At 45.2% G+C, this 25,827-nt stretch overlaps 1 protein-coding gene across 1 annotated transcript; it reads right to left on the bottom strand.

Moving 5' to 3' along the window:
- Positions 1-3,086: 3,086 nt before the first annotated feature.
- Positions 3,087-25,526, bottom strand: LOC127909158 (uncharacterized). Its single transcript, XM_052469205.1, has 3 exons — positions 25,495-25,526; positions 3,276-5,177; positions 3,087-3,108 (listed from the first exon to the last, which is right to left on the bottom strand). The coding sequence occupies exons 1-3, from the start codon at positions 25,524-25,526 to the stop codon at positions 3,087-3,089; spliced, it is 1,956 nt and encodes a 651-aa protein (XP_052325165.1).
- Positions 25,527-25,827: the final 301 nt, after the last annotated feature.

Raw genomic sequence — 25,827 nt, forward strand, 5'->3', positions numbered from 1 at the left:
ATATACATGGAGGCTTAAATACCCTGACCTAGTGATATATACATGGAGGCTTAAATACCCTGACCTAGTGATATATACAGGGAAGCTTACATACCCTGACCTAGTGATATATACATGAAGGCTTAAATACCCCTGACCTAGTGATATATACATGGAGGCTTAAATACCCTGACCTAGTGATATATACATGGAGGAGGCTTAAATACCCCTGACCTAGTGATATATACATGAAGGCTTAAATACCCCTGACCTAGTGATATATACATGGAGGCTTACATACCCCTGACCTAGTGATATATACATGGAGGCTTAAATACCCCTGACCTAGTGATATATACATGGAGGAGGCTTAAATACCCCTGACCTAGTGATATATACATGGAGGAGGCTTAAATACCCCTGACCTAGTGATATATACATGGAGGAGGCTTAAATACCCCTGACCTAGTGATATATACATGAAGGCTTAAATACCCCTGAACTAGTGATATATACATGGAGGCTTAAATACCCCTGAACTAGTGATATATACATGGAGGCTTAAATACCCCTGACCTAGTGATATATACATGGAGGCTTAAATACCCCTGACCTAGTGATATATACATGGAGGCTTACATACCCTGACCTAGTGATATATACATGGAGGCTTAAATACCCTGACCTAGTGATATATACATGGAGGAGGCTTAAATACCCTGACCTAGTGATATATACATGAAGGCTTAAATACCCTGACCTAGTGATATATACATGGAGGCTTACATACCCCTGACCTGGTGATATATACATGGAGGCTTAAATACCCCTGACCTAGTGATATATACATGGAGGCTTACATACCCCTGACCTAGTGATATATACATGGAGGCTTAAATACCCCTGACCTGACCTGGTGATATATACATGGAGGCCTAAATACCCTGACCTAGTGATATATACATGGAGGCTTAAATACCCCTGACCTAGTGATATATACATGGAGGCTTAAATACCCCTGACCTAGTGATATATACATGGAGGAGGCTTAAATACCCCTGACCTAGCTATATATACATGGAGGCTTACATACCCCTGACCTAGTGAGAAATACATGGAGGCTTAAATACCCCTGACCTAGTGATATATACATGGAGGAGGCTTAAATACCCCTGACCTAGTGATATATACATGGAGGAGGCTAGACATGGAGGCTTAAATACCCCTGACCTAGTGATATATACATGGAGGTTTAAATACCCCTGACCTAGTGAGATATACATGGAGGCTTACATACCCTTGACCTAGTGAGAAATACATGGAGGCTTAAATACCCCTGACCTAGTGATATATACATGGAGGCTTAAATACCCCTGACCTAGTGATATATACATGGAGGCTTAAATACCCCTGACCTAGTGATATATACATGGAGGCTTAAATACCCCTGACCTAGTGATATATACATGGAGGCTTAAATACCCCTGACCTAGTGATATATACATGGAGGCTTAAATACCCCTGACCTAGTGATATATACATGGAGGCTTAAATACCCCTGACCTGGTGATATATACACGGAGGCTTAAATACCCCTGACCTAGTGAGATAAACACGGAGGCTTAAATACCCCTGACCTAGTGATATATACCACCTGTCTTCTCCCTACATCACTCCACCTGTCTTCTCCCTACGTCACTCCACCTGTCTTCTCCCTACGTCACTCCACCTGTCTTCTCCCTACGTCACTCCACCTGTTTCCTCCCTACATCAAACTACCTGTCTTCTCCCTACGTCACTCCACCTGTCTTCTCCCTACGTCACTCCACCTTTCTTCTCCCTACGTCACTCCACCTGTCTTCTCAATACTTCACTCCACCTGTCTTCTCCCTACGTCACTCCACCTGTCTTCTCCCTACGTCACTCCACCTGTCTTCTCAATACTTCACTCCACCTGTCTTCTCCCTACGTCACTCCACCTGTCTTCTCACTCCACCTGTCTTCTCCTACGTCACTCCACCTTTCTTCTCCCTACGTCACCTGTCTTCACCTGTCTTCTTCTCCCTACGTCACTCCACCTGTCTTCTCCCTACGTCACTCCACCTGTCTTCTCCCTACGTCACTCCACCTGTCTTCTCCCTACGTCACTCCACCTGTCTTCTCCCTACGTCACTCCACCTGTCTTCTCAATACTTCACTCCACCTGTCTTCTCCCTACGTCACTCCACCTGTCTTCTCCCTAGGTCACTCCACCTGTCTTCTCCCTACGTCACCCACCTGTCTTCTCCCTACGTCACTCCACCTTTCTTCTCTCTCGTCACTCCACCTGTCTCCTCCCTACGTCAAACCACCTGTCTCCTCCCCTACGTCACTCCACCTGTCTCCTCCCTACGTCACTCCACCTGTCTCCTCCCTACGTCCTCCACCTGTCTCCTCCCTACGTCACTCCACCTGTCTCCTCCCTACGTCACTCCACCTGTCTCCTCCCTACGTCACTCCACCTGTCTCCTCCCTACGTCACTCCACCTGTCTCCTCCCTACGTCACTCCACCTGTCTCCTCCCTACGTCACTCCACCTGTCTCCTCCCTACGTCACTCCACCTGTCTCCTCCCTACGTCACTCCACCCGTCTCCTCCCTACGTCACTCCACCCGTCTCGTCCCTACGTCACTCCACCCGTTTCCTACCTACGTCACTCCACCCGTCTTCTACCTACGTCACTCCACCCGTCTTCTACCTACGTCACTCCACCCGTCTCCTCCCTACGTCACTCCACCCGTCTCCTCCCTACGTCACTCCACCCGTCTCCTCCCTACGTCACTCCACCCGTCTCCTCCCTACGTCACTCCACCCGTCTCCTCCCTACGTCACTCCACCCGTCTCCTCCCTACGTCACTCCACCCGTCTCCTCCCTACGTCACTCCACCCGTCTCCTCCCAACGTCACTCCACCTGTTTCCTCCCTAAACTTGTCTTCATCTCTCTCTCTCTCTCTCTCTCTCTCTCTCTCTCTCTCTCTCTCTCTCTCTCTCTCTCTCTCTCTCTCTCTCTCTCTCTCTCTCTCTCTCTCTAGGGATAGGGATAGGAGCGAGAGAGAGAGAATGTTTCTCAGGAAATTCTCTTTGTTGCACTGTAGAGGAGACGGAGACAGAGCTCTAGAGGAGACAGGGCTGTAGAGGAGACAGAGCTGTAGAGGAGACAGAGCTGTAGAGGAGAAAGGGACAGGGCTGTAGAGGAGATAGGGACAGGACTGTAGAGGAGACAGGGCTGTAGAGGAGACAGGGCTGTAGAGGAGACAGAGACAGGGCTGTAGCGGAGTAAGGGGAGGGCAGTAGCTGGAGTTCTGTTTGGGGGAGGACAGTAGCTGGAGCTCTGTGTGGGGGAGGGCAGTAGCTGGAGTTCTGTGTGGGGGAGGGCAGTAGCTGGAGCTCTGTTTGGGGAGGGCAGTAGCTGGAGTTCTGTGTGGGGGGAGGGCAGTAGCTGGAGCTCTGTGTGGGGGAGGACAGTAGCTGGAGTTCTGTGTGGGGGAGGGCAGTAGCTGGAGTTCTGTGTGGGGGAGGGCAGTAGCTGGAGTTCTGTTTGGGGGAGGACAGTAGCTGGAGCTCTGTGTGGGGAGGGCAGTAGCTGGAGTTCTGTGAGGGGGAGGGCAGTAGCTTGAGCTCTGTGTGGGGGAGGGCAGTAGCTGGAGTTCTGTGTGGGGGAACAGTAGCTGGAGCTCTGTGTGGGGGAGGGCAGTAGCTGGAGTTCTGTTTGGGGGAGGACAGTAGCTGGAGCTCTGTGTGGGGGAGGGCAGTAGCTGGAGTTCTGTGAGGGGGAGGGCAGTAGCTTGAGCTCTGTGTGGGGGAGGGCAGTAGCTGGAGTTCTGTGTGGGGGGAACAGTAGCTGGAGCTCTGTGTGGGGGAGGGCAGTAGCTGGAGTTCTGTGTGGGGAGGACAGTAGCTGGAGCTCTGTGTGGGGGAGGGCAGTAGCTGGAGTTCTGTGTGGGGGGACAGTAGCTGGAGCTCTGTGTGGGGAGGACAGTAGCTGGAGCTCTGTGTGGGGGAGGGCAGTAGCTGGAGCTCTGTGTGGGGGAGGGCAGTAGCTGGAGTTCTGTGTGGGGGAGGGCAGTAGCTGGAGCTCTGTGTGGGGGAGGGCAGTAGCTGGAGTTCTGTGTGGAGGAGGACAGTAGCTGGAGTTCTGTGTGGGGGAAGGGCAGTAGCTGGAGAGCTGTGTTGGGGAGGACAGTAGCTGGAGAGCTGTGTGGGGGAGGACAGTAGCTGGAGAGCTGTGTTGGGGAGGACAGTAGCTGGAGTTCTGTGTGGGGGAGGGCAGTAGCTGGAGTTCTGTGTGGGGGAGGGCAGTAGCTGGAGTTCTGTGTGGGGGAGGGCAGTAGCTGGAGTTCTGTGTGGGGGAGGGCAGTAGCTGGAGAGCTGTGTGGGGGAGGACAGTAGCTGGAGTTCTGTGTGGGGGAGGACAGTAGCTGGAGTTCTGTGTGGGGGAGGGCAGTAGCTGGAGAGCTGTGTGGGGGAGGACAGTAGCTGGAGTTCTGTGTGGGGAGGGCAGTAGCTGGAGAGCTGTGTGGGAGAGGACAGTAGCTGGAGTTCTGTGTGGGGGAGGGCAGTAGCTGGAGCTCTGTGTGGGGGAGGGCAGTAGCTGGAGCTCTGTGTGGGGGAGGGCAGTAGCTGGAGCTCTGTGTGGGGGAGGGCAGTAGCTGGAGTTCTGTGTGGGGGAGGGCAGTAGCTGGAGCTCTGTGTGGGGGAGGGCAGTAGCTGGAGTTCTGTGTGGGGAGGGCAGTAGCTGGAGATCTGTGTGGGGAGGGCAGTAGCTGGAGTTCTGTGTGGGGAGGGCAGTAGCTGGAGATCTGTGTGGGGGAGGGCAGTAGCTGGAGCTCTGTGTGGGGGAGGGCAGTAGCTGGAGTTCTGTGTGGGGGAGGGCAGTAGCTGGAGCTCTGTGTGGGGGAGGGCAGTAGCTGGAGCTCTGTGTGGGGGAGGGCAGTAGCTGGAGTTCTGTGTGGGGGAGGGCAGTAGCTGGAGCTCTGTGTGGGGGAGGGCAGTAGCTGGAGCTCTGTGTGGGGGAGGGCAGTAGCTGGAGTTCTGTGTGGGGGAGGGCAGTAGCTGGAGTTCTGTGTGGGGGAGGGCAGTAGCTGGAGCTCTGTGTGGGGGAGGGCAGTAGCTGGAGTTCTGTGTGGGGGAGGGCAGTAGCTGGAGATCTATGTCCTGTCTATTGGGGTTAGAAGATAAATGTGTATTATTAAGTACACCATCAGTGTTTTCACGTGAATACCGTACAATAGTTTTCATACTGCGACTACAAAGATTTTCTGAGACATTTCTGGTTCAGTTTTAGTTTTGTTTTACTTAACTAATTTCTACGACTCTATGAACCAGAAGAAGTGTCCCATTTGTAGTCTCAGTGCTTGAGTTCCTTCATGTTGAGCGTTTTCTTGTTTTTCAGGGTTTTGTTTTGTTTTTGAGAGAGAAATTAGGCATTTGCCCCCTCCGGATGTGCTCTAGTTTGATGTTCCTTTCCTGTGCGTGTGTGTGTGTGTGTGTGTGTGTGTGTGTGTGTGTGTGTGTGTGTGTGTGTGTGTGTGTGTGTGTGTGTGTGTGTGTGTGTGTGTGTGTGTGTGTGTGTGTGTGTGTGTGTGTGTGTGTGTGTGTGTGTAAACACCATGAAGCAGCTCATTAAGCGTTCATAAAGACTGTGATGTACAGCTGTACAACAAAACAACAACTAAACCTGCAGTCAGCTAATCACACCAGAGTATTAGGTCACACACACATACATTTACATATACACACATGTTTTGCAGATATCACAACTTTTTATTTCTCTCTCTCCCACTCCGCCTCCTTTCCGCTCAGTCTTTAAGACACTCTGTAAAAACAATCAGCCATTCTTCCCTTCAGAGGGTGACATCGTAGGAGAGTACTTCTGAAAGCAGGTGTCTTCCCCTCAGAGGGTGACATCGTAGGAGAGTACTTCTGAAAGCAGGTGTCTTCCCTTCAGAGGGTGACATCGTAGGAGAGTACTTCTGAAAGCAGGTGTCTTCCCTTCAGAGGGTGACATCGTAGGAGAGTACTTCTGAAAGCAGGTGTCTTCCCCTCAGAGGGTGACATCGTAGGAGAGTACTTCTGAAAGCAGATGTCTTCCCCTCAGAGGGTGACATCGTAGGAGAGTACTTCTGAAAGCAGGGGTCTTCCCCTCAGAGGGTGACATCGTAGGAGAGTACTTCTGAAAGCAGATGTCTTCCCCTCAGAGGGTGACATCGTAGGAGAGTACTTCTGAAAGCAGATGTCTTCCCCTCAGAGGGTGACATCGTAGGAGAGTACTTCTGAAAGCAGGGGTCTTCCCCTCAGAGGGTGACATCGTAGGAGAGTACTTCTGAAAGCAGGTGTCTTCCCTTCAGAGGGTGACATCGTAGGAGAGTACTTCTGAAAGCAGGTGTCTTCCCTTCAGAGGGTGACATCGTAGGAGAGTACTTCTGAAAGCAGGTGTCTTCCCCTCAGAGGGTGACATCGTAGGAGAGTACTTCTGAAAGCAGATGTTTTTTTTCCTCTGTTTGGTCAGATGCTTTTCCACTGAAACAAGCCAGAATCAATATCACTGATTATACAAGAAAAAAACTGCACTGCCACAAACAGTGACTCTGTGGAAGTGCCAACAGAACCCACGGAAGAACCGGGCAAATGAATAGAATAGATTAGAATAAATAGAATAGAATCAAATAGAATAGAATAGAATAAAATAGAATAGAATAAAATATAATAAAGTAAAATAGATTAGAATAAAATAGAATAGAATAAAATAAAATAGAATAAAATAAAATAAAATAAAATAGATGAACATAGAATAGATTCAAATGAAAAGGAATAGAGTAAATAGATTAGATTAAAATAGATTTGTCAAGCCCTGACCTGAGTATTATTTGTTTTCTTTGTTGTTTTGGTTAGGTCAGGGTGTGACATGGGTGATGTATGTGTTTTTGTACTGTCTAGGGGATGGGGTTGGTTACCATCTAAGTGTTTATATATGTCTATGGTTGCCTAGATTGGTTCTCAATTAGAGGCAGGTGTTTATCGTTGTCTCTGATTGGGAACCATATTTAGGCAGCCATCTTCTTTGGGTATTTGGTGGGTTATTGTCTATGTGATGTTGCATGCTTGCACTCAGTATTTATAGCGGTCACGTTCGTCTTGTTAGTTTGTTTGTTTGCTTTAGTGTACTTCGTGTTTTTTTCGTCTTTCATTAAATCATGCATATACACCACGCTGCGCTTTGGTCTCCTCAAGACGACGATTGTGACAAGATTAGAATAAAATAGATTAGAATCAAATAGATTTGATTAAAATAAATTAGATTAAAATAAATTATATTAAAATAAATTAGATTAAAATAGAACAGAATAAATAGATTGGAATAAAATAGATTAGAATAACATAGAATTGAATAACATAGAATTGAATAAATATAATAAAATAGATTAGAATAGAATAGGTTAGAATAAAATAGAATAAAACAGATTAGAATAAAATATAATTAAATTAAAATAATTTTTGAGGCCTTGATTATTCTAAGGTGTTTTAGTACTACGCCAGAGAAAAAGCCTGCAAACCCAGTGTAGTATATCTGTGGGGCCAGTATTGAAGAACAGGGCTGTAAGGTGGGACAGGGGCCAGTATTGAAGACCAGGGCTGTAAGGTGGGACAGGGGCCAGTATTGAAGAACAGGGCTGTAAGGTGGGACAGGGGCCAGTATTGAAGAACAGGGCTGTAAGGTGGGACAGGGGCCAGTATTGAAGAACAGGGCTGTAAGGTGGGACAGGGGCCAGTATTGAAGAACAGGGCTGTAAGGTGGGACAGGGGCCAGTATTGAAGAACAGGGCTGTAAGGTGTGACAGGGGCCAGTATTGAAGAACAGGGCTGTAAGGTGTGACAGGAGGCCAGTATTGAAGAACAGGGCTGTAAGGTATGACAGGGGGAGATGGTTAGAGAGGATCTCTCCCCCACTAGGAGCCCTCAGTGACAGCATCAGCCTGAGACACTATGTTTAGGGGCACAGAATGGCCACTACTAATGACATCAGTGTCATGGCGGAACCTCCGGAGTATGTGCTGATTCAGAGGGGTTGGGTTAAATGCGGAAGACCCATTTCAGTTGAATACATTCAGTTGTACAACTGACCAGGTATCCCCCATTTTCCTTTCCTTATCTCTGCAAGCTCGCGCCCCCCATAGTGTGAGTGTTATCTCGGCTCACACTCCTCACCCCCGACCCTGGAACACCAGCTCACGCTGGGCACAGCCCCGCTACTGCTTATCTCTCCCAGCATGGGACAATCTACCAGCTTTGCTACACACACACATACAAGCCGAGCTATGGACTGTGGCACATTCTTCTTTAAACAGAGAGAGATACACAAACATGCTCACTGACATAGACATACAGAAAACGCTTCCCCCTGCATGGCAATGCTTTCCATAATCCACAGAGGCACACACTTATTAAAACAAGGAATAAAGAAATAGAAAATGGATGAAATAGAAAATGGATGAAATAGAAAATGGATGAAATAGAAAATGGAGGAAATAGAAAATGGAGGAAATAGACAATGGATGAAATAGACAATGGATGAAATAGAAAAGGGATTAAATAGAAAATGGATGAAATAGAAAATGGATGAAATAGAAAATGGAGGAAATAGACAATGGAGGAAATAGACAATGGATGAAATAGAAAATAGATGGTGAAAGATTGTGTTAGAAAAGCATGCCTGTGTTTTTTTTAGCATTGCTCTGATAAAACCCTCCACCATCAGAAAATAACAAATGAATCTGAGAGTTCTCGCTGCTCTAATTACACAGGATGACTTATATTTGTATTCTGTTGCCGGGGAAACCAAAGGAAAATAATAACTTGTGCTATTGGTGGTAAACATCCGCCCTGCAAACATGATAATTCTCCCTGCTTCTCAGGAACATGTAGAATGAGGTAGCACCAAACACTGCTTCAGATTAGAGCAAATTCTCCATTCAGTTTATCACAGTAAACACACACACACACACACACACACACACACACACACACACACACACACACACACACACACACACACACACACACACACACACACACACACACACACACACACACACAGTGACAAAGGTCTGCAGGCATGTGAGAAACATCCAGCCATGTCACATGTCAGTAATTGACATCCGTCCATGTTTAAAGACGTTGGGAGGTGATGATGAAATCGGCCACTAGGGGCAAGAGTGAGCGCTGTTACCTTCAAGTAGGTTTCGGTTTTACATTGTGGACGGGGATTTCAAAGGTTCCCCGTTTGAATCGAGCGATAGAAAGTTGGTTTTGATATTTTTGTTTTAAGCCTATCCCAAACCTTAACCCTTACCTTAACCATACAGAGTTAATGTCTGAACTTCACCCAAACCGTAACCCTTACCTTAACCATACAGAGTTAATGTCTGAACTTCACCCAAACCTTAACCCTTACCTTAACCATACAGAGTTAATGTCTGAACTTCACCCAAACCTTAACCCTTACCTTAACCATACAGAGTTAATGTCTGAACTTCACCCAAACCTTAACACTTACCTTAACCATACAGAGTTAATGTCTGAACTTCACCCAAACCTTAACCCTTACCTTAACCATACAGAGTTAATGTCTGAACTTCACCCAAACCTTAACCCTTACCTTAACCATACAGAGTTAATGTCTGAACTTCACCCAAACCTTAACCCTTACCTTAACCATACAGAGTTAATGTCTGAACTTCACCCAAACCTTAACCCTTACCTTAACCATACAGAGTTAATGTCTGAACTTCACCCAAACCTTAACCCTTACCTTAACCATACAGAGTTAATGCCTGAACTTCACCCAAACCTTAACCCTTACCTTAACCATACAGAGTTAATGTCTGAACTTCACCCAAACCTTAACCCTTACCTTAACCATACAGAGTTAATGTCTGAACTTCACCCAAACCTTAACCCTTACCTTAACCATACAGAGTTAATGTCTGAACTTCACCCAAACCTTAACCCTTACCTTAACCATACAGAGTTAATGCCTGAACTTCACCCAAACCTTAACCCTTACCTTAACCATACAGAGTTAATGTCTGAACTTCACCCAAACCTTAACCCTTACCTTAACCATACAGAGTTAATGTCTGAACTTCACCCAAACCTTAACCCTTACCTTAACCATACAGAGTTAATGTCTGAACTTCACCCAAACCTTAACCCTTACCTTAACCATACAGAGTTAATGTCTGAACTTCACCCAAACCTTAACCCTTACCTTAACCATACAGAGTTAATGTCTGAACTTCACCCAAACCTTAACCCTTACCTTAACCATACAGAGTTAATGCCTGAACTTCACCCAAACCTTAACCCTTACCTTAACCATACAGAGTTAATGTCTGAACTTCACCCAAACCTTAACCCTTACCTTAACCATACAGAGTTAATGTCTGAACTTCACCCAAACCTTAACCCTTACCGTAACCATACAGAGTTAATGTCTGAACTTCACCCAAACCTTAACCCTTACCTTCACCATACAGAGTTAATGTCTGAACTTCACCCAAACCTTAACCCTTACCTTAACCATACAGAGTTAATGTCTGAACTTCACCCAAACCTTAACCCTTACCGTAACCATACAGAGTTAATGTCTGAACTTCACCCAAACCTTAACCCTTACCTTAACCATACAGAGTTAATGTCTGAACTTCACCCAAACCTTAACCCTTACCTTAACCATACAGAGTTAATGTCTGAACTTCACCCAAACCTTAACCCTTACCTTAACCATACAGAGTTAATGTCTGAACTTCACCCAAACCTTAACACTTACCTTAACCATACAGAGTTAATGTCTGAACTTCACCCAAACCTTAACACTTACCTTAACCATACAGAGTTAATGTCTGAACTTCACCCAAACCTTAACCCTTACATTAACCATACAGAGTTAATGTCTGAACTTCACCCAAACCTTAACCCTTACCTTAACCATACAGAGTTAATGTCTGAGCTTCACCCAAACCTTAACCCTTACCTTAACCATACAGAGTTAATGTCTGAACTTCACCCAAACCTTAACCCTTACCTTAACCATACAGAGTTAATGTCTGAACTTCACCCAAACCTTAACCCTTACCTTAACCATACAGAGTTAATGTCTGAGCTTCACCCAAACCTTAACCCTTACCTTAACCATACAGAGTTAATGTCTGAACTTCACCCAAACCTTAACCCTTACCTTAACCATACAGAGTTAATGTCTGAACTTCACCCAAACCTTAACCCTTACTTAACCATACAGAGTTAATGTCTGAACTTCACCCAAACCTTAACCCTTACCTTAACCATACAGAGTTAATGTCTGAACTTCACCCAAACCTTAACCCTTACCTTAACCATACAGAGTTAATGTCTGAACTTCACCCAAACCTTAACCCTTACCTTAACCATACAGAGTTAATGCCTGAACTTCACCCAAACCTTAACCCTTACCTTAACCATACAGAGTTAATGTCTGAACTTCACCCAAACCTTAACCCTTACCTTAACCATACAGAGTTAATGCCTGAACTTCACCCAAACCTTAACCCTTACCTTAACCATACAGAGTTAATGTCTGAACTTCACCCAAACCTTAACCCTTACCTTAACCATACAGAGTTAATGTCTGAACTTCACCCAAACCTTAACCCTTACCGTAACCATACAGAGTTAATGTCTGAACTTCACCCAAACCTTAACCCTTACCTTAACCATACAGAGTTAATGTCTGAACTTCACCCAAACCTTAACCCTTACCTTCACCATACAGAGTTAATGTCTGAACTTCACCCAAACCTTAACCCTTACCTTAACCATACAGAGTTAATGTCTGAACTTCACCCAAACCTTAACCCTTACCTTAACCATACAGAGTTAATGTCTGAACTTCACCCAAACCTTAACCCTTACCTTAACCATACAGAGTTAATGTCTGAACTTCACCCAAACCTTAACCCTTACCTTAACCATACAGAGTTAATGTCTGAACTTCACCCAAACCTTAACACTTACCTTAACCATACAGAGTTAATGTCTGAACTTCACCCAAACCTTAACCCTTACCTTAACCATACAGAGTTAATGTCTGAACTTCACCCAAACCTTAACCCTTACCTTAACCATACAGAGTTAATGTCTGAACTTCACCCAAACCTTAACCATACAGAGTTAATGTCTGAACTTCACCCAAACCTTAACCCTTACCGTAACCATACAGAGTTAATGTCTGAACTTCACCCAAACCTTAACCCTTACCTTAACCATACAGAGTTAATGTCTGAACTTCACCCAAACCTTAACCCTTGCCTTAACCATACAGAGTTAATGTCTGAACTTCACCCAAACCTTAACCCTTGCCTTAACCATACAGAGTTAATGTCTGAACTTCACCCAAACCTTAACACTTACCTTAACCATACAGAGTTAATGTCTGAACTTCACCCAAACCTTAACACTTACCTTCACCATACAGAGTTAATGTCTGAACTTCACCCAAACCTTAACCATGTGGAGTTATGCCTCAACTGAACCTTAAACACGTCGAAATGTGACGTTTGGAACAACTTCCAAATTGGACATTTGAGAAACAAAATTGACGTGAGACTGTGAGAGCTGCTTGGACACATCACCATGGAGACAAAGACATACTCAAACAGGCAGTCACGGGTGGCATGACAACACCATCAGTGTTTCTCATCTCTCCCCTTCAGTCAGCACTGAAAAGACTTCCCATTCTAATGACTTATCTCAACTTTGACCTTTCACAGGTGGCATGACAACACCATCAGTGTTTCTCATCTCTTCCCTTCAGTCAGCACTGAAAAGACTTCCCATTCTAATGACTTATCTCAACTTTGACCTTTCACTTTAGTTCCATTGATTCATTAAGAGACATTTCTTCTGCATTTAAATTGATATTAATCTCCCCCCAACACAAAGACAGGTTTCACTGTGTGATTTGGGGTGTGTTTGTGGGTTTGTTTGTTTCAAGTCAAAACTAATGAAGTGTTATTTGTCACATGCTTCGTAAAACAACATGTGTAGACGAACAATGAAATGCTATATACAGGGAGGTAATAACATAAAACAACATGTGTAGACGAACAATGAAACGCTATATACAGGGAGGTAATAACATAAAACAACATGTGTAGACGAACAATGAAACGCTATATACAGGGAGGTAATAACATAAAACAACATGTGTAGACGAACAATGAAACGCTATATACAGGGAGGTAATAACATAAAACAACATGTGTAGACGAACAATGAAACGCTATATACAGGGAGGTAATAACATAAAACAACATGTGTAGACGAACAATGAAATGCTATATACAGGGAAGTAATAACATAAAACAACATGTGTAGACGAACAATGAAACGCTATATACAGGGAGGTAATAACATAAAACAACATGTGTAGACGAACAATGAAATGCTATATACAGGGAGGTAATAACATAAAACAACATGTGTAGACGAACAATGAAACGCTATATACAGGGAGGTAATAACATAAAACAACATGTGTAGACGAACAATGAAACGCTATATACAGGGAGGTAATAACATAAAACAACATGTGTAGACGAACAATGAAACGCTATATACAGGGAGGTAATAACATAAAACAACATGTGTAGACGAACAATGAAACGCTATATACAGGGAGGTAATAACATAAAACAACATGTGTAGACGAACAATGAAACGCTATATACAGGGAGGTAATAACATAAAACAACATGTGTAGACGAACAATGAAATGCTATATACAGGGAGGTAATAACATAAAACAACATGTGTAGACGAACAATGAAACGCTATATACAGGCAGGTAATAACATAAAACAACATGTGTAGACGAACAATGAAATGCTATATACAGGGAGGTAATAACATAAAACAACATGTGTAGACGAACAATGAAACGCTATATACAGGGAGGTAATAACATAAAACAACATGTGTAGACGAACAATGAAACGCTATATACAGGGAAGTAATAACATAAAACAACATGTGTAGACAAACAATGAAACGCTATATACAGGGAAGTAATAACATAAAACAACATGTGTAGACGAACAATGAAACGCTATATACAGGGAGGTAATAACATAAAACAACATGTGTAGACGAACAATGAAACGCTATATACAGGGAGGTAATAATGCTGTGTACTACTCCCTTCACATAACAGAGCAAACTGGCTCTAACCAGAATAGAAAAAGGAGTGGGAGGCCCCGGGGCACAACTGAGCAAGAGGTCAAGTACATTGGAGTGTCTAGTTTGAGAAACAGACACCCCAGTCCACCTGGCCGTGCTGCTGCTCCAGTTTCAACTGTTTCCTTCTTATTATTATTCGACCATGCTGGTCATTTATGAACATTTGAACATCTTGGCCATGTTCTGTTATAATCTCCACCCTGCACAGTCAGAAGAGGACTGGCCACCCCACATATGCTCTCTCTAATTCTCTCTTTCTTTCTCTCTCTCGGAGGACCTGAGCCCTCAGACCATGCCCCAGGACTACCTGACAAGATGACTCCTTGCTGTCCCCAGTCCACCTGGCTGTGCTGCTGCTCCAGTTTCAACTGTTCTGCCTTATTATTATTCGACCATGCTGGTCATTTATGAACATTTTAACATCTTGGCCGTGTTCTGTTATAATCTCCACCCGGCACAGCCAGAAGAGGACTGGCCACCCCACATAGCCTGGTTCCTCTCTAGGTTTCTTCCTAGGTTTTGGCCTTTCTAGGGAGTTTTTCCTAGCCACCGTGCTTCTACACCTGCATTGCTTGCTGTTTGGGGTTTTAGGCTGGGTTTCTGTACAGCACTTTGAGATATCAGCTGATGTACGAAGGGCTATATAAATACATTTGATTTGATTTGGTTTGACTTGAACTGGCAGCTTCATTAAATAGTACCCGCAAAACACCAGTCTCAACGTCAACAGTGAAGAGGAGACCCTGGGATGCTGGCCTTCTAGACAGAGTTCCTCTGTCCAGTCTCAACATCAACAGTGAAGAGGAGAACGCATGTAATCTGTAGATATCGTTTACTTCCTGACAAAGTGCATTGTCTGATCTCAACAGTAACCAGACACACTGTTTGCTTCCTGACAAAATGCATTATGTCTGGAACTCAAGTCATTCTGTTCACCTGACTTAGAATTCCTCACAATCAAATGTCGACTGCATTATCTACCAAGGGAATTCTCTTCGATTATAATCACAGCCGTATATATTCCCCCCCAACTATAACTCTATGTGAATTGGAAACCATATATCATGCATTCGTTGTAGCTGGGGATTTTAATAAGGCTAATCTGAAAACAAGACTCCCCAAATTCTATCAGCTATCGATTGTGCAACCAGGCCGGGAAAAACCCTGGATCATTGTTATTCTAACTTCCGCGACGCATATAAGGCCCTCCCCCGCACTCCTTTCGGAAAAGCTGACCACGATTCCATTTTGTTGCTTCCAGCCTACAGACAGAAACTAAAACAAGAAGCTCCCGCGCTCAAGTCTGTTCAACGCTGGTCCGACCAATCTGATTCCACACTTCAAGAATACTTCGATCACGTGGATTGGGATATGTTTCGCATTGCATCCAACAACAACATTGACAAATATGCTGATTTGATGAGCGAGTTCATTAGAAAGTGCATCGGCGATGTCGTGCCTACAGTAACTATTAAAACATTCCCATACCAGAAACTGTGGATTGATGGCAGCATTCGCGTGAAACTGAAAGTGCGAACCACTGCTTTTAATCACGGCAAGGCGACCGGAAACATGACCGAATACAAACAGTGTAGCTATTCCCTCGGCAAGGCAAACAAACAAGCTAAGTGTCAGTATAGAGACAAAGTAGAGTCGCAATTCAACGGCTCAGACACAAGAGGTATGTGGCAGGGTCTACAGTCAATCACGGATTACAAAAAGAAAACCAGCCCCGTCGCGGACCAGGATGTCTTGCTCCCAGACAGACTAAATAACTTCTTTGCTCGCTTTGAGGACAATACAGTGCCACTGACACAGCCCGCTACCAAAACCTGCAGACTCTCCTTCACTGCAGCCGACGTGAGTAAAACATATAAACGTGTCAACCCTCGCAAGGCTGCAGGCCCAGACGGCATCCCCAGCCGCGTCCTCAGAGCATGTGCAGACCAGCTGGCTGGTGTGTTTACGGACATATTCAATCAATCCTTATCCCAGTCTGCAGTTCCCTCATGCTTCAAGAGGGCCACCATTGTTCCTGTTCCCAAGAAAGCTAAGGTAACTGAGCTAAACGACTACCTCCCCGTAGCACTCACTTCCGTCATCATGAAGTGCTGTGAGAGACTAGTCAAGGACCATATCACCTCCACCCTACCTGACACCCTAGACCCACTCCAATTTGCTTACCGCCCCAATAGGTCCACAGACGACGCAATCGCAACCACAAAGCACACTGCCCTAACCCATCTGGACAAGATGAATACCTATGTGAGAATGCTGTTCATCGACTACAGCTCAGCATTTAACACCATGGTACCGTCATCAAGCTCGAGGTACTGGACTTCCTGACGGGGCGCCACCAGGGGGTGAGGGTAGGTAACAACATGCATTGTCTGGTGACAAAATGCATTGTCTGGTCTCAACAGTAACCAGACACACTGTTTGCTTCCTGACCAAATGCATTGTCTGGTCTCAACAGCAACCAGACAGACACACTGTTTGCTTCCTGACAAAATGCATCATCTGGTCTCAACAGTAACCAGACACACTGTTTGCTTCCTGACAAAATGCATCATCTGGTCTCAACAGTAACCAGACACACTGTTTGCTTCCTGACAAAATGCATCGTCTGGTTTCAGCAGTAACCAGACACATTGGGACATTTTCACATCCTAACAGCATTCACTGATTACACACAACATGACGGAAGACCAAATTATCCTGTGTCTGGTGATATCACTAATACCTTTAAAAAATAATGAAATACGAAACAGGAACATATTTATCGACAACAACCGAGTCCTATCTCTGCCAGCCTCACAGTACCACACACTGATCCTGCTCTGACAACTTCCTGCTGGGTCCCCCCCCATCTTCCAGCCCTGTTACTAAGGCAACGTCAGGTGAAGCTAGGTAATAACCGTTCAACATATACAATTTTCAAGGTGTGATTTAGACCAGAGAGAGGGAGAGTCCAGTCTTTGGTGGTGAGTGTACCTGTCTGATGTTATTGGTCTTTGGTGGTGAGCGTACCTGTCTGATGTTATTGGTCTTTGGTGATGAGCGTACCTGTCTGATGTTATTGGTCTTTGGTGGTGAGCGTACCTGTCTGATGTTATTGGTCTTTGGTGGTGAGCGTACCTGTCTGATGTTATTGGTCTTTGGTGGTGAGCGTACCTGTCTGATGTTATTGGTCTTTGGTGGTGAGCGTACCTGTCTGATGTTATTGGTCTTTGGTGGTGAGCGTACCTGTCTGATGTTATTGGTTTTGGTGGTGAGCGTACCTGTCTGATGTTATTGGTCTTTGGTGATGAGCGTACCTGTCTGATGTTATTGGTCTTTGGTGGTGAGCGTACCTGTCTGATGTTATTGGTCTTTGGTGATGAGCGTACCTGTCTGATGTTATTGGTCTTTGGTGGTGAGCGTACCTGTCTGATGTTATTGGTCTTTGGTGGTGAGCATACCTGTCTGATGTTATTGGTCTTTGGTGATGAGCGTACCTGTCTGATGTTATTGGTCTTTGGTGGTGAGCGTACCTGTCTGATGTTATTGGTCTTTGGTGGTGAGCGTACCTGTCTGATGTTATTGTCGCAAAGTTTTGATCAGGATCAAACATTTCTAAAGAGTGACATGAAAAGGCAGCATTGATGTGGTGGATGTGGATCCTGCAGTTTGTAACCACACACGAGCATAATTCTTCCTCCTCCTTATGCTTCATTAGCTACAGCTTAGTAGCTATAGTGCTCCCCAAAGTATAGTTAGCAGTCTGATCTCACTGTGAAGCGATCTGTGGCAAAATGGCATTGTTAAAAGGCCCACTGCCTCAGAGTCAAGTTTGATATGTGTGAGTATGGCACTTTTAGTCTGGGGCAACCTTTATCTCCAAAAACATGAACAACCTCGCCCCCACCACCGCTCAGCACCCCTTCACATTCTGTCAGAACCCAGGTGAATCTATTGCTCACCCAGCCATCATCGAGGACAGAGACCCTTGTTTTAAATGAAATGCAGTCTAGTAGTGGGATGGTTCAGGGAGTCATGGAAACAGCAGGCCAACAGTAGACCTGTCACAGAACAATGATAACAGAGCGTTTACTGCATCCCACAGGTAAGTGAAAGCGCTGAAATAAACAGTAATACGTAGCTAATGCATCATCTCTAATCCACTGCTGTGTCCACCTCGCTTTTGGGTCTGCTGATTGGTGCATACAGCTTCCTGCTCGATCCGCATAGGACAGATGCTCCACCACCTTATCAGTTGGTTAGTACTTAGTAATTAAGTATAGAACAACTGGCTTTTAGAACAGCTCCTGTGCTTGGAATAACAGTTCAAGAGAGAACACCTCTCTCTCTCTCTCTCTCTCTCTCTCTCTCTCTCTCTCTCTCTCTCTCTCTCTCTCTCTCTCTCTCTCTCCCCTCTCTCTCCCTCTCTCCCTCTCTCCCTCCCTCTCTCCCTCTCTCCCTCTCTCCCTCCCTCTCTCCCTCCCTCTCTCCCTCTCTCTCTCCCTCCCTCCCTCTCCCTCTCCCCCTCCCTCCCTCCCTCCCCCTCCCTCCCTCCCTCCCTCCCCCCTCCCTCCCTCCCCCTCCCTCCCTGTCCCCCCCTCCCTCCCTGTCCCTCCCTCCCTCCCCCTCCATGTGTTGTAACATTATACTGCCTCACTCCCAATGGAGGGTGCACCATTACAGGCTCAGAACACAACAAACACGCCACCACCACCTGCACACTATCTTCCTCTCCCACAAGACAACTAATGCTCAGGCCCACAGTGCAACAGTGACCCCTAGAGGCTGTGAGTAACAGTGTCCTTCCATTCACCTGAGAGATTATTTTACGCGCTGAGATGCATTATTAAAAATGTCACACTCAATCAAACTCTTTCTCTACCGCCGTCTCCATATCTCTGTCTGTCTGTCTATCTACCTATACATTATATATACTCTCTCTCAAGCTCTCAAGCTATATACTCTCTCAATCTGTTTTATTGGCATAAAAAACATTGCGTGAATATTGCAAAAGCAGAAATGTATACACTATACATTGTAATAAAAAAGTACAATTTTTAATTTAGAAACTATGTCTCATCATTTACCTTTCTCTCTACATCTCTCCCTGTCTTTTTTTTGTCTCTCTCTCCCGACTCCTTCTACTGGCCTTGTGTTGAGAAGGATGTCTTGATTGTTTTACACTTCCCTAAGAGATATAATAGTAATGGTCTGGTGTGTGTGACTGATTAACTCTGGTTCAGATAAAAGATTATGGGAATCTTCCATTTTTTTGTAACAAGACACATATATTTGTTCCTTGATTTATTCTTTATTAAATTGAACCATAAAGGGTTCATCACCGCCCGATGACGCTCAGTCCTTCATTGATCTTCTGCATTGGGTTCCTGTGGAGCAGAGTCGGTGGGGTTTTATCCTGTTTATACTGGCTCCTTCGGCGAAAGCAGACCAGAGGCTGCTTAACTTCTGTAGTGAACGACTTAGCTCAGATTGAAGCGTACTTGACGTTTCTGTTCCTTATCCAAGTCCGCATTGAGTTGAGCACTTCACTGCCAATGTTAAAAACCTGTCAGAGAAAAACACATCTGGATTTGTGAATGGCTGGTAAGAATTTAGAGTGTGGGCCATGAACAGTGACTCCAATAATAATTCACAGCAGTCAACTGACCATAGAATCAAGCCTTCACCCCTCTCTCTCTGTCAAACAGATAACAGATCATCAGTCAGCTGTCCTCCCCTCTCTCTGTCAAACAGATAACAGATCATCAGTCAGCTGTCCTCCCCTCTCTCTGTCAAACAGATAACAGATCATCAGTCAGCTGTCCTCCCCTCTCTCTGTCAAACAGATAACATATCATCAGTCAGCTGTCCCCCTCTCTCTCTGTCAAACAGATAACAGATAATCAGTCAGCTGTCCTCCCCTCTCTCTGTCAAACAGATAACAGATCATCAGTCAGCTGTCCTCCCCTCTCTCTGTCAAACAGATAACAGATCATCAGTCAGCTGTCCTCCCCTCTCTCTGTCAAACAGATAACAGATCATCAGTCAGCTGTCCTCCCCTCTCTCTGTCAAACAGATAACAGATCATCAGTCAGCTGTCCTCCCCTCTCTCTGTCAAACAGATAACAGATCATCAGTCAGCTGTCCCCCACTCTCTCTCTCTAACAGATAACAGATCATCAGTCAGCTGTCCCCCCCTCTCTCTGTCAAACAGATAACAGATAATCAGTCAGCTGCCCCCCCTCTCTCTGTCAAACAGATAACAGATAATCAGTCAGCTGTCCTCCCCTCTCTCTGTCAAACAGATAACAGATCATCAGTCAGCTGTCCTCCCCTCTCTCTGTCAAACAGATAACATATCATCAGTCAGCTGTCCTACCCTCTCTCTGTCAAACAGATAACAGATAATCAGTCAGCTGCCCCCCCCTCTCTGTCAAACAGATAACAGATCATCAGTCAGCTGTCCTCCCCTCTCTCTGTCAAACAGATAACAGATCATCAGTCAGCTGTCCCCCACTCTCTCTCTCTAACAGATAACAGATCATCAGTCAGCTGTCCCCCCCTCTCTCTAACAAATAACAGATCATCAGTCAGCTGTCCCCCCCTCTCTCTGTCAAACAGATAACAGATAATCAGTCAGCTGCCCCCCCCCCTCTCTCTGTCAAACAGATAACAGATAATCAGTCAGCTGTCCTCCCCTCTCTCTGTCAAACAGATAACAGATCATCAGTCAGCTGTCCTCCCTCTCTCTCTGTCAAACAGGTAACAGACAGACAAATCAGCTGTTGAGAAGGAAATAAATTCCACAAATTAACTTTTAACAAGGAACACCTGCTAATTGAAATGCATTCCAGGTGACGACCTCATGAAGCAGGTTGAGAGAATGCCAAGTGTGTCCAAAGCTGACATCAAGGCAATGGGTGTCTACTTTGAAGAATCTCAAATATAAAATATATTTAGATTTGTTTAACACTTTTTTGGTTACTACATGATTCCATATGTGTTATCTCATAGTGTTGATGTCTTCACTATTATTCTACAATGTAGAAAATAGTGAAAGAAAAAAAAAAAAAAAAAAAAAAAAAACGTTGGGTGAGTAGGTGTGTCCAAACTTGACTGGTACTGTATATAAATGTGTGAGAGAGTAGTTCAATTATGTATGGAGAACAGTGTGGGTTCAGACGCATCTCGTGGGTTAGGGGTATGTAGTTGTATTTGTATTACAAGACCTTGCGTCAGACTCAGTGCCTCCTCAAAGTGTCCCGCTCCTGTCTTTCTCATCCCCAGTAGATGCTATACTGGTATAGTATATGTCATTTAGCAGATACTTTTATCCAAAGCAACTAACAGTCACGGGTGGACCCAGGAATCAAACCCACATTGCAAGTGCCCATGCTCTACCAACCGAGCCATACAGGCCCACTCCCAGTAGGTTCCTCTCCTGTGATTGGCCCCTGGTAGAGTGAGCAGTAACATAGTTACTTTTTGTTTGCTAGTTCTGTCATCATGTCCACATGAGAGAGCTAATTCCCTGATCTCCCTATGCTGGCTACATCATAGATATTTACATCGCTGTGTACGTCACAGATCAGTCTGATCTAGTCTGCTTTTGGGGATGGCATTGCTGGGTGGGATGGGGATGTTTATAACCATGTACCAAGTGTGGTAATGACAATGTCTCTTACAGAGACCTTTCTGTTCAAAAACATGTTAGTGAAAAAGAGAACAGTCAAGTTGATGTCAATGTGTTTCCACTAAAGCATGTCTGCACACTGTGTCTAGATATTCCTCACACGCACACACACACACTCAAAAATGAGGTGATATAGTTTAGACAAAAGTGGTTTAAAAAGGTTAATCACTTTTATAAAAGAGCAAAATGAAAGTGAAAGAGAGAGAGAGAGAGAGAGAGAGAGAGAGAGAGAGAGAGAGAGAGAGAGAGAGAGAGACAGAGAGAGAGAGAGACAGAGAGGAGAGAGAGAGACAGAGACAGAGAGAGCGAGAGAGAGAGACAGAGAGAGACAGAGAGACAGAGAGAGCGACAGAGAGAGAGAGACAGAGAGAGACAGAGAGAGAGACAGAGAGACAGAGAGAGAGAGAGAGACAGAGAGAGAGAGAGACAGAGAGAGAGAGAGAGACAGAGAGAGAGAGAGAGAGAGAGAGAGAGAGAGAGAGAGAGAGAGAGAGAGAGAGAGAGAGATAGATAGTGAAAACAGAGAAAGTCTGTCTGTGAGCTTGTTAGGTGAGCCAAAGTCTGAACAGATGGAGATTAGAGACAGTGTTCTTCTTACAGGTGAACAGCCCTGCTCATGATGTTACACGCAACTCTGTCACGGCCAGTGTGTGTGTGTGTGTGTGTGTGTGTGTGTGTGGATTCTTTGAACATCGGGACCAGAGTCACCGTCTGCCAAGGTCTGCAGCCTCCCTCACACCTGGAGAACCACCTGTTCTCCAACCTGACCCAACCTCTGCCCTAGGACACACACACACACACACACGCACACACACTGGCCGTGACAGAGTTGCGTGTAACATCATGAGCAGGGCTGTTCACACACACACAGAGGATCTTGTCACTTACAGGCTACGTCTGTCTCGTCCACACCCCCACCTTATACTAGAAACACACGTGTTGGAGGATCCCGTCAGCGAAGTCTCAATGTGGTCTAACGTTGATTATCAAACCATTTTAATCTTCAAATCATATGAAACTCACACTTATTCCCATGATTGTCCTATTTTCCCATACTTGAATGAATCGACCGTAAATCCCTGTGTCAGGAAGGATTGGAATGGGATTTAAAAAGCCAACGACAGATGACCTCAGTGCCTCAAGAGAGGAGTGTCTGACACCTTCTGGTTACATTGTAATTCCTCCATTCACACAGACTCACACACACACACACACACACACACACACACACACACACACACTTGCACACACACAAACATGTGTAACGGATGTGAAACGGCTAGCTTAGTTAGCGGTGTGCGCTAAATAGCGTTTCAATCGGTTACGTCACTTGCTCTGAGACCTTGAAGTAGTAGTTCCCCTTGCTCTGCAAGGGCCGCGGCTTTTGTGGAGAGATGGGTAACGATGCTTCGAGGGTGACTGTTGACGATGTGTGCAGAAGGTCCCTGGTTCGCGCCCGGGTATGGGCGAGGGGACGGTTTAAAATTATACTGTTACACATGTGCGAGTACACACACACACAATCATGTACAAACCTGCAATGATTAATCACAAAACCCAGGAAATTATGTTCACATCCCTACACATTCATACAGTACATACACACATCATCTGTCTCTCTCTCATACACACACATCATCTGTATCTCTCTCTCTCTCACACACACACATCATCTGTATCTCTCTCTCTCTCACACACACACACATCATCTGTATCTCTCTCTCTCACACACACAAACACATACACACATCATCAAATCAAATCAAATTTATTTATATAGCCCTTCGTACATCAGCTGATATCTCAAAGTGCTGTACAGAAACCCAGCCTAAAACCCCAAACAGCAAGCAATGCAGGTGTAGAAGCACGGTGGCTAGGAAAAACTCCCTAGAAAGGCCAAAACCTAGGAAGAAACCTAGAGAGGAACCAGGCTATGTGGGGTGGCCAGTCCTCTTCTGACTGTGCCGGGTGGAGATTATAACAGAACATGGCCAAGATGTTAAAATGTTCATAAATGACCAGCATGGTCGAATAATAATAAGGCAGAACAGTTGAAACTGGAGCAGCAGCACAGCCAGGTGGACTGGGGACAGCAAGGAGTCATCATGTCAGGTAGTCCTGGGGCATGGTCCTAGGGCTCAGGTCCTCCGAGAGAGAGAAAGAAAGAGAGAAGGAGAGAATTAGAGAACGCACACTTAGATTCACACAGGACACCGAATAGGACAGGAGAAGTACTCCAGATATAACAAACTGACCCTAGCCCCCCGACACATAAACTACTGCAGTATAAATACTGGAGGCTGAGACAGGAGGGGTCAGGAGAAACTGTGGCCCCATCCGAGGACATCCCCGGACAGGGCCCAACAGGAAGGATATAACCCCACCCACTTTGCCAAAGCACAGCCCCCACACCACTAGAGGGATATCTTCAACCACCAACTTACCATCCTGAGACAAGGCTGAGTATAGCCCACAAAGATCTCCGCCATGGCACAACCCAAGGGGGGGTCATCTGTCTCTCTCTCACACACACACATCATCTGTCTCTCTCTCTCACACACACACAAACACACACACAAACATCATCTGTCTCTCTCACTCACACACACAAACATCATCTGTCTCTCTCTCTCACACACACACACCATCTGTCTCTCTCTCTCTCACACACACACAAACACATACACACATCATCTGTCTCTCTCCCACACACACACATCATCTGTCTCCCTCTCTCACACACACAAACACATCCACACATAATCTGTCTCTCTCCCACACACACATCATCTGTCTCCCTCTCTCACACACACAAACACATACACACATCATCTGTCTCTCTCTCACACACACACATCATCTGTCTCTCACTCTCACTCACACACACACACATCATCTGTCTATCTCTCTCACACACACAAACATCATCTGTCTCTCTCTCACACACACAAACACATACACACATCATCTGTCTCTCTCTCTCACACACACAAACACACACACACAGAGCGAGTGTTGAATGACGGTACTGAGGACTCTCTAGCCTCCCACTGAAACACCCACAGGGTATCTCTGTCTCTCTCTCTCACACACACACACACACACACACACAAAGCGAATGTTGAATGACGGTACTGAGGACTCTCTAGCCTCCCACTGAAACACCCACAGGGTTTCTCTGTCTCTCTCATCAACAAACACTTGTTTGTTCTTATATTCAGAACACATTAATCCTGATCTCACACACACAAGAATTTGTTTGTTCTCATATTGATAATGAATGAATTTTGATCAGACAGAATGTTTGATAAGGTTTCCAGTCGGAGCTAGGATAGTCAGTGGGGGAGATGTCATAAATATATACATGTTCATTTAATGACGTACAGTTGATGTACCTGGCAGACCGCCCCCAGGTGGTAAGGGCAGGTAACAACACATCTGCCACTCTGATCCCTGGGCCCCTCAGGGGTGCGTGCTTAGTCCCCTCCTGTACTCCCTGTTCACCTACGACTGCTTGGTAAAGCACGACTCCAACGCCATCCTTAAGTTTGCTGATGACACAACAGTGTTGTAGGTCTGACCACCTTGTTATTGTAAAGTCATTTTCTTGTGTTACTTTTTTTTCACTTTAGATTCATTAGAAAATATTTTCTTGACTCTATTTCTTGAACTACATTGTTATTTAAGGGCTTGTAAGTAAGCATTTCACTGTAAGGTTTACTACACCTGTTGTATTAAACATTTCACAGTAAGGTCTACTACACCTGTTGTTTTCAACATTTCACAGTAAGGTCTACTACACCTGTTGTTTTCAACATTTCACAGTAAGGTCTACTACACC

This window comes from Oncorhynchus keta, chromosome 1 (assembly GCF_023373465.1).
Source record: "Oncorhynchus keta strain PuntledgeMale-10-30-2019 chromosome 1, Oket_V2, whole genome shotgun sequence".
Lineage (NCBI taxonomy): Eukaryota > Metazoa > Chordata > Actinopteri > Salmoniformes > Salmonidae > Oncorhynchus > Oncorhynchus keta.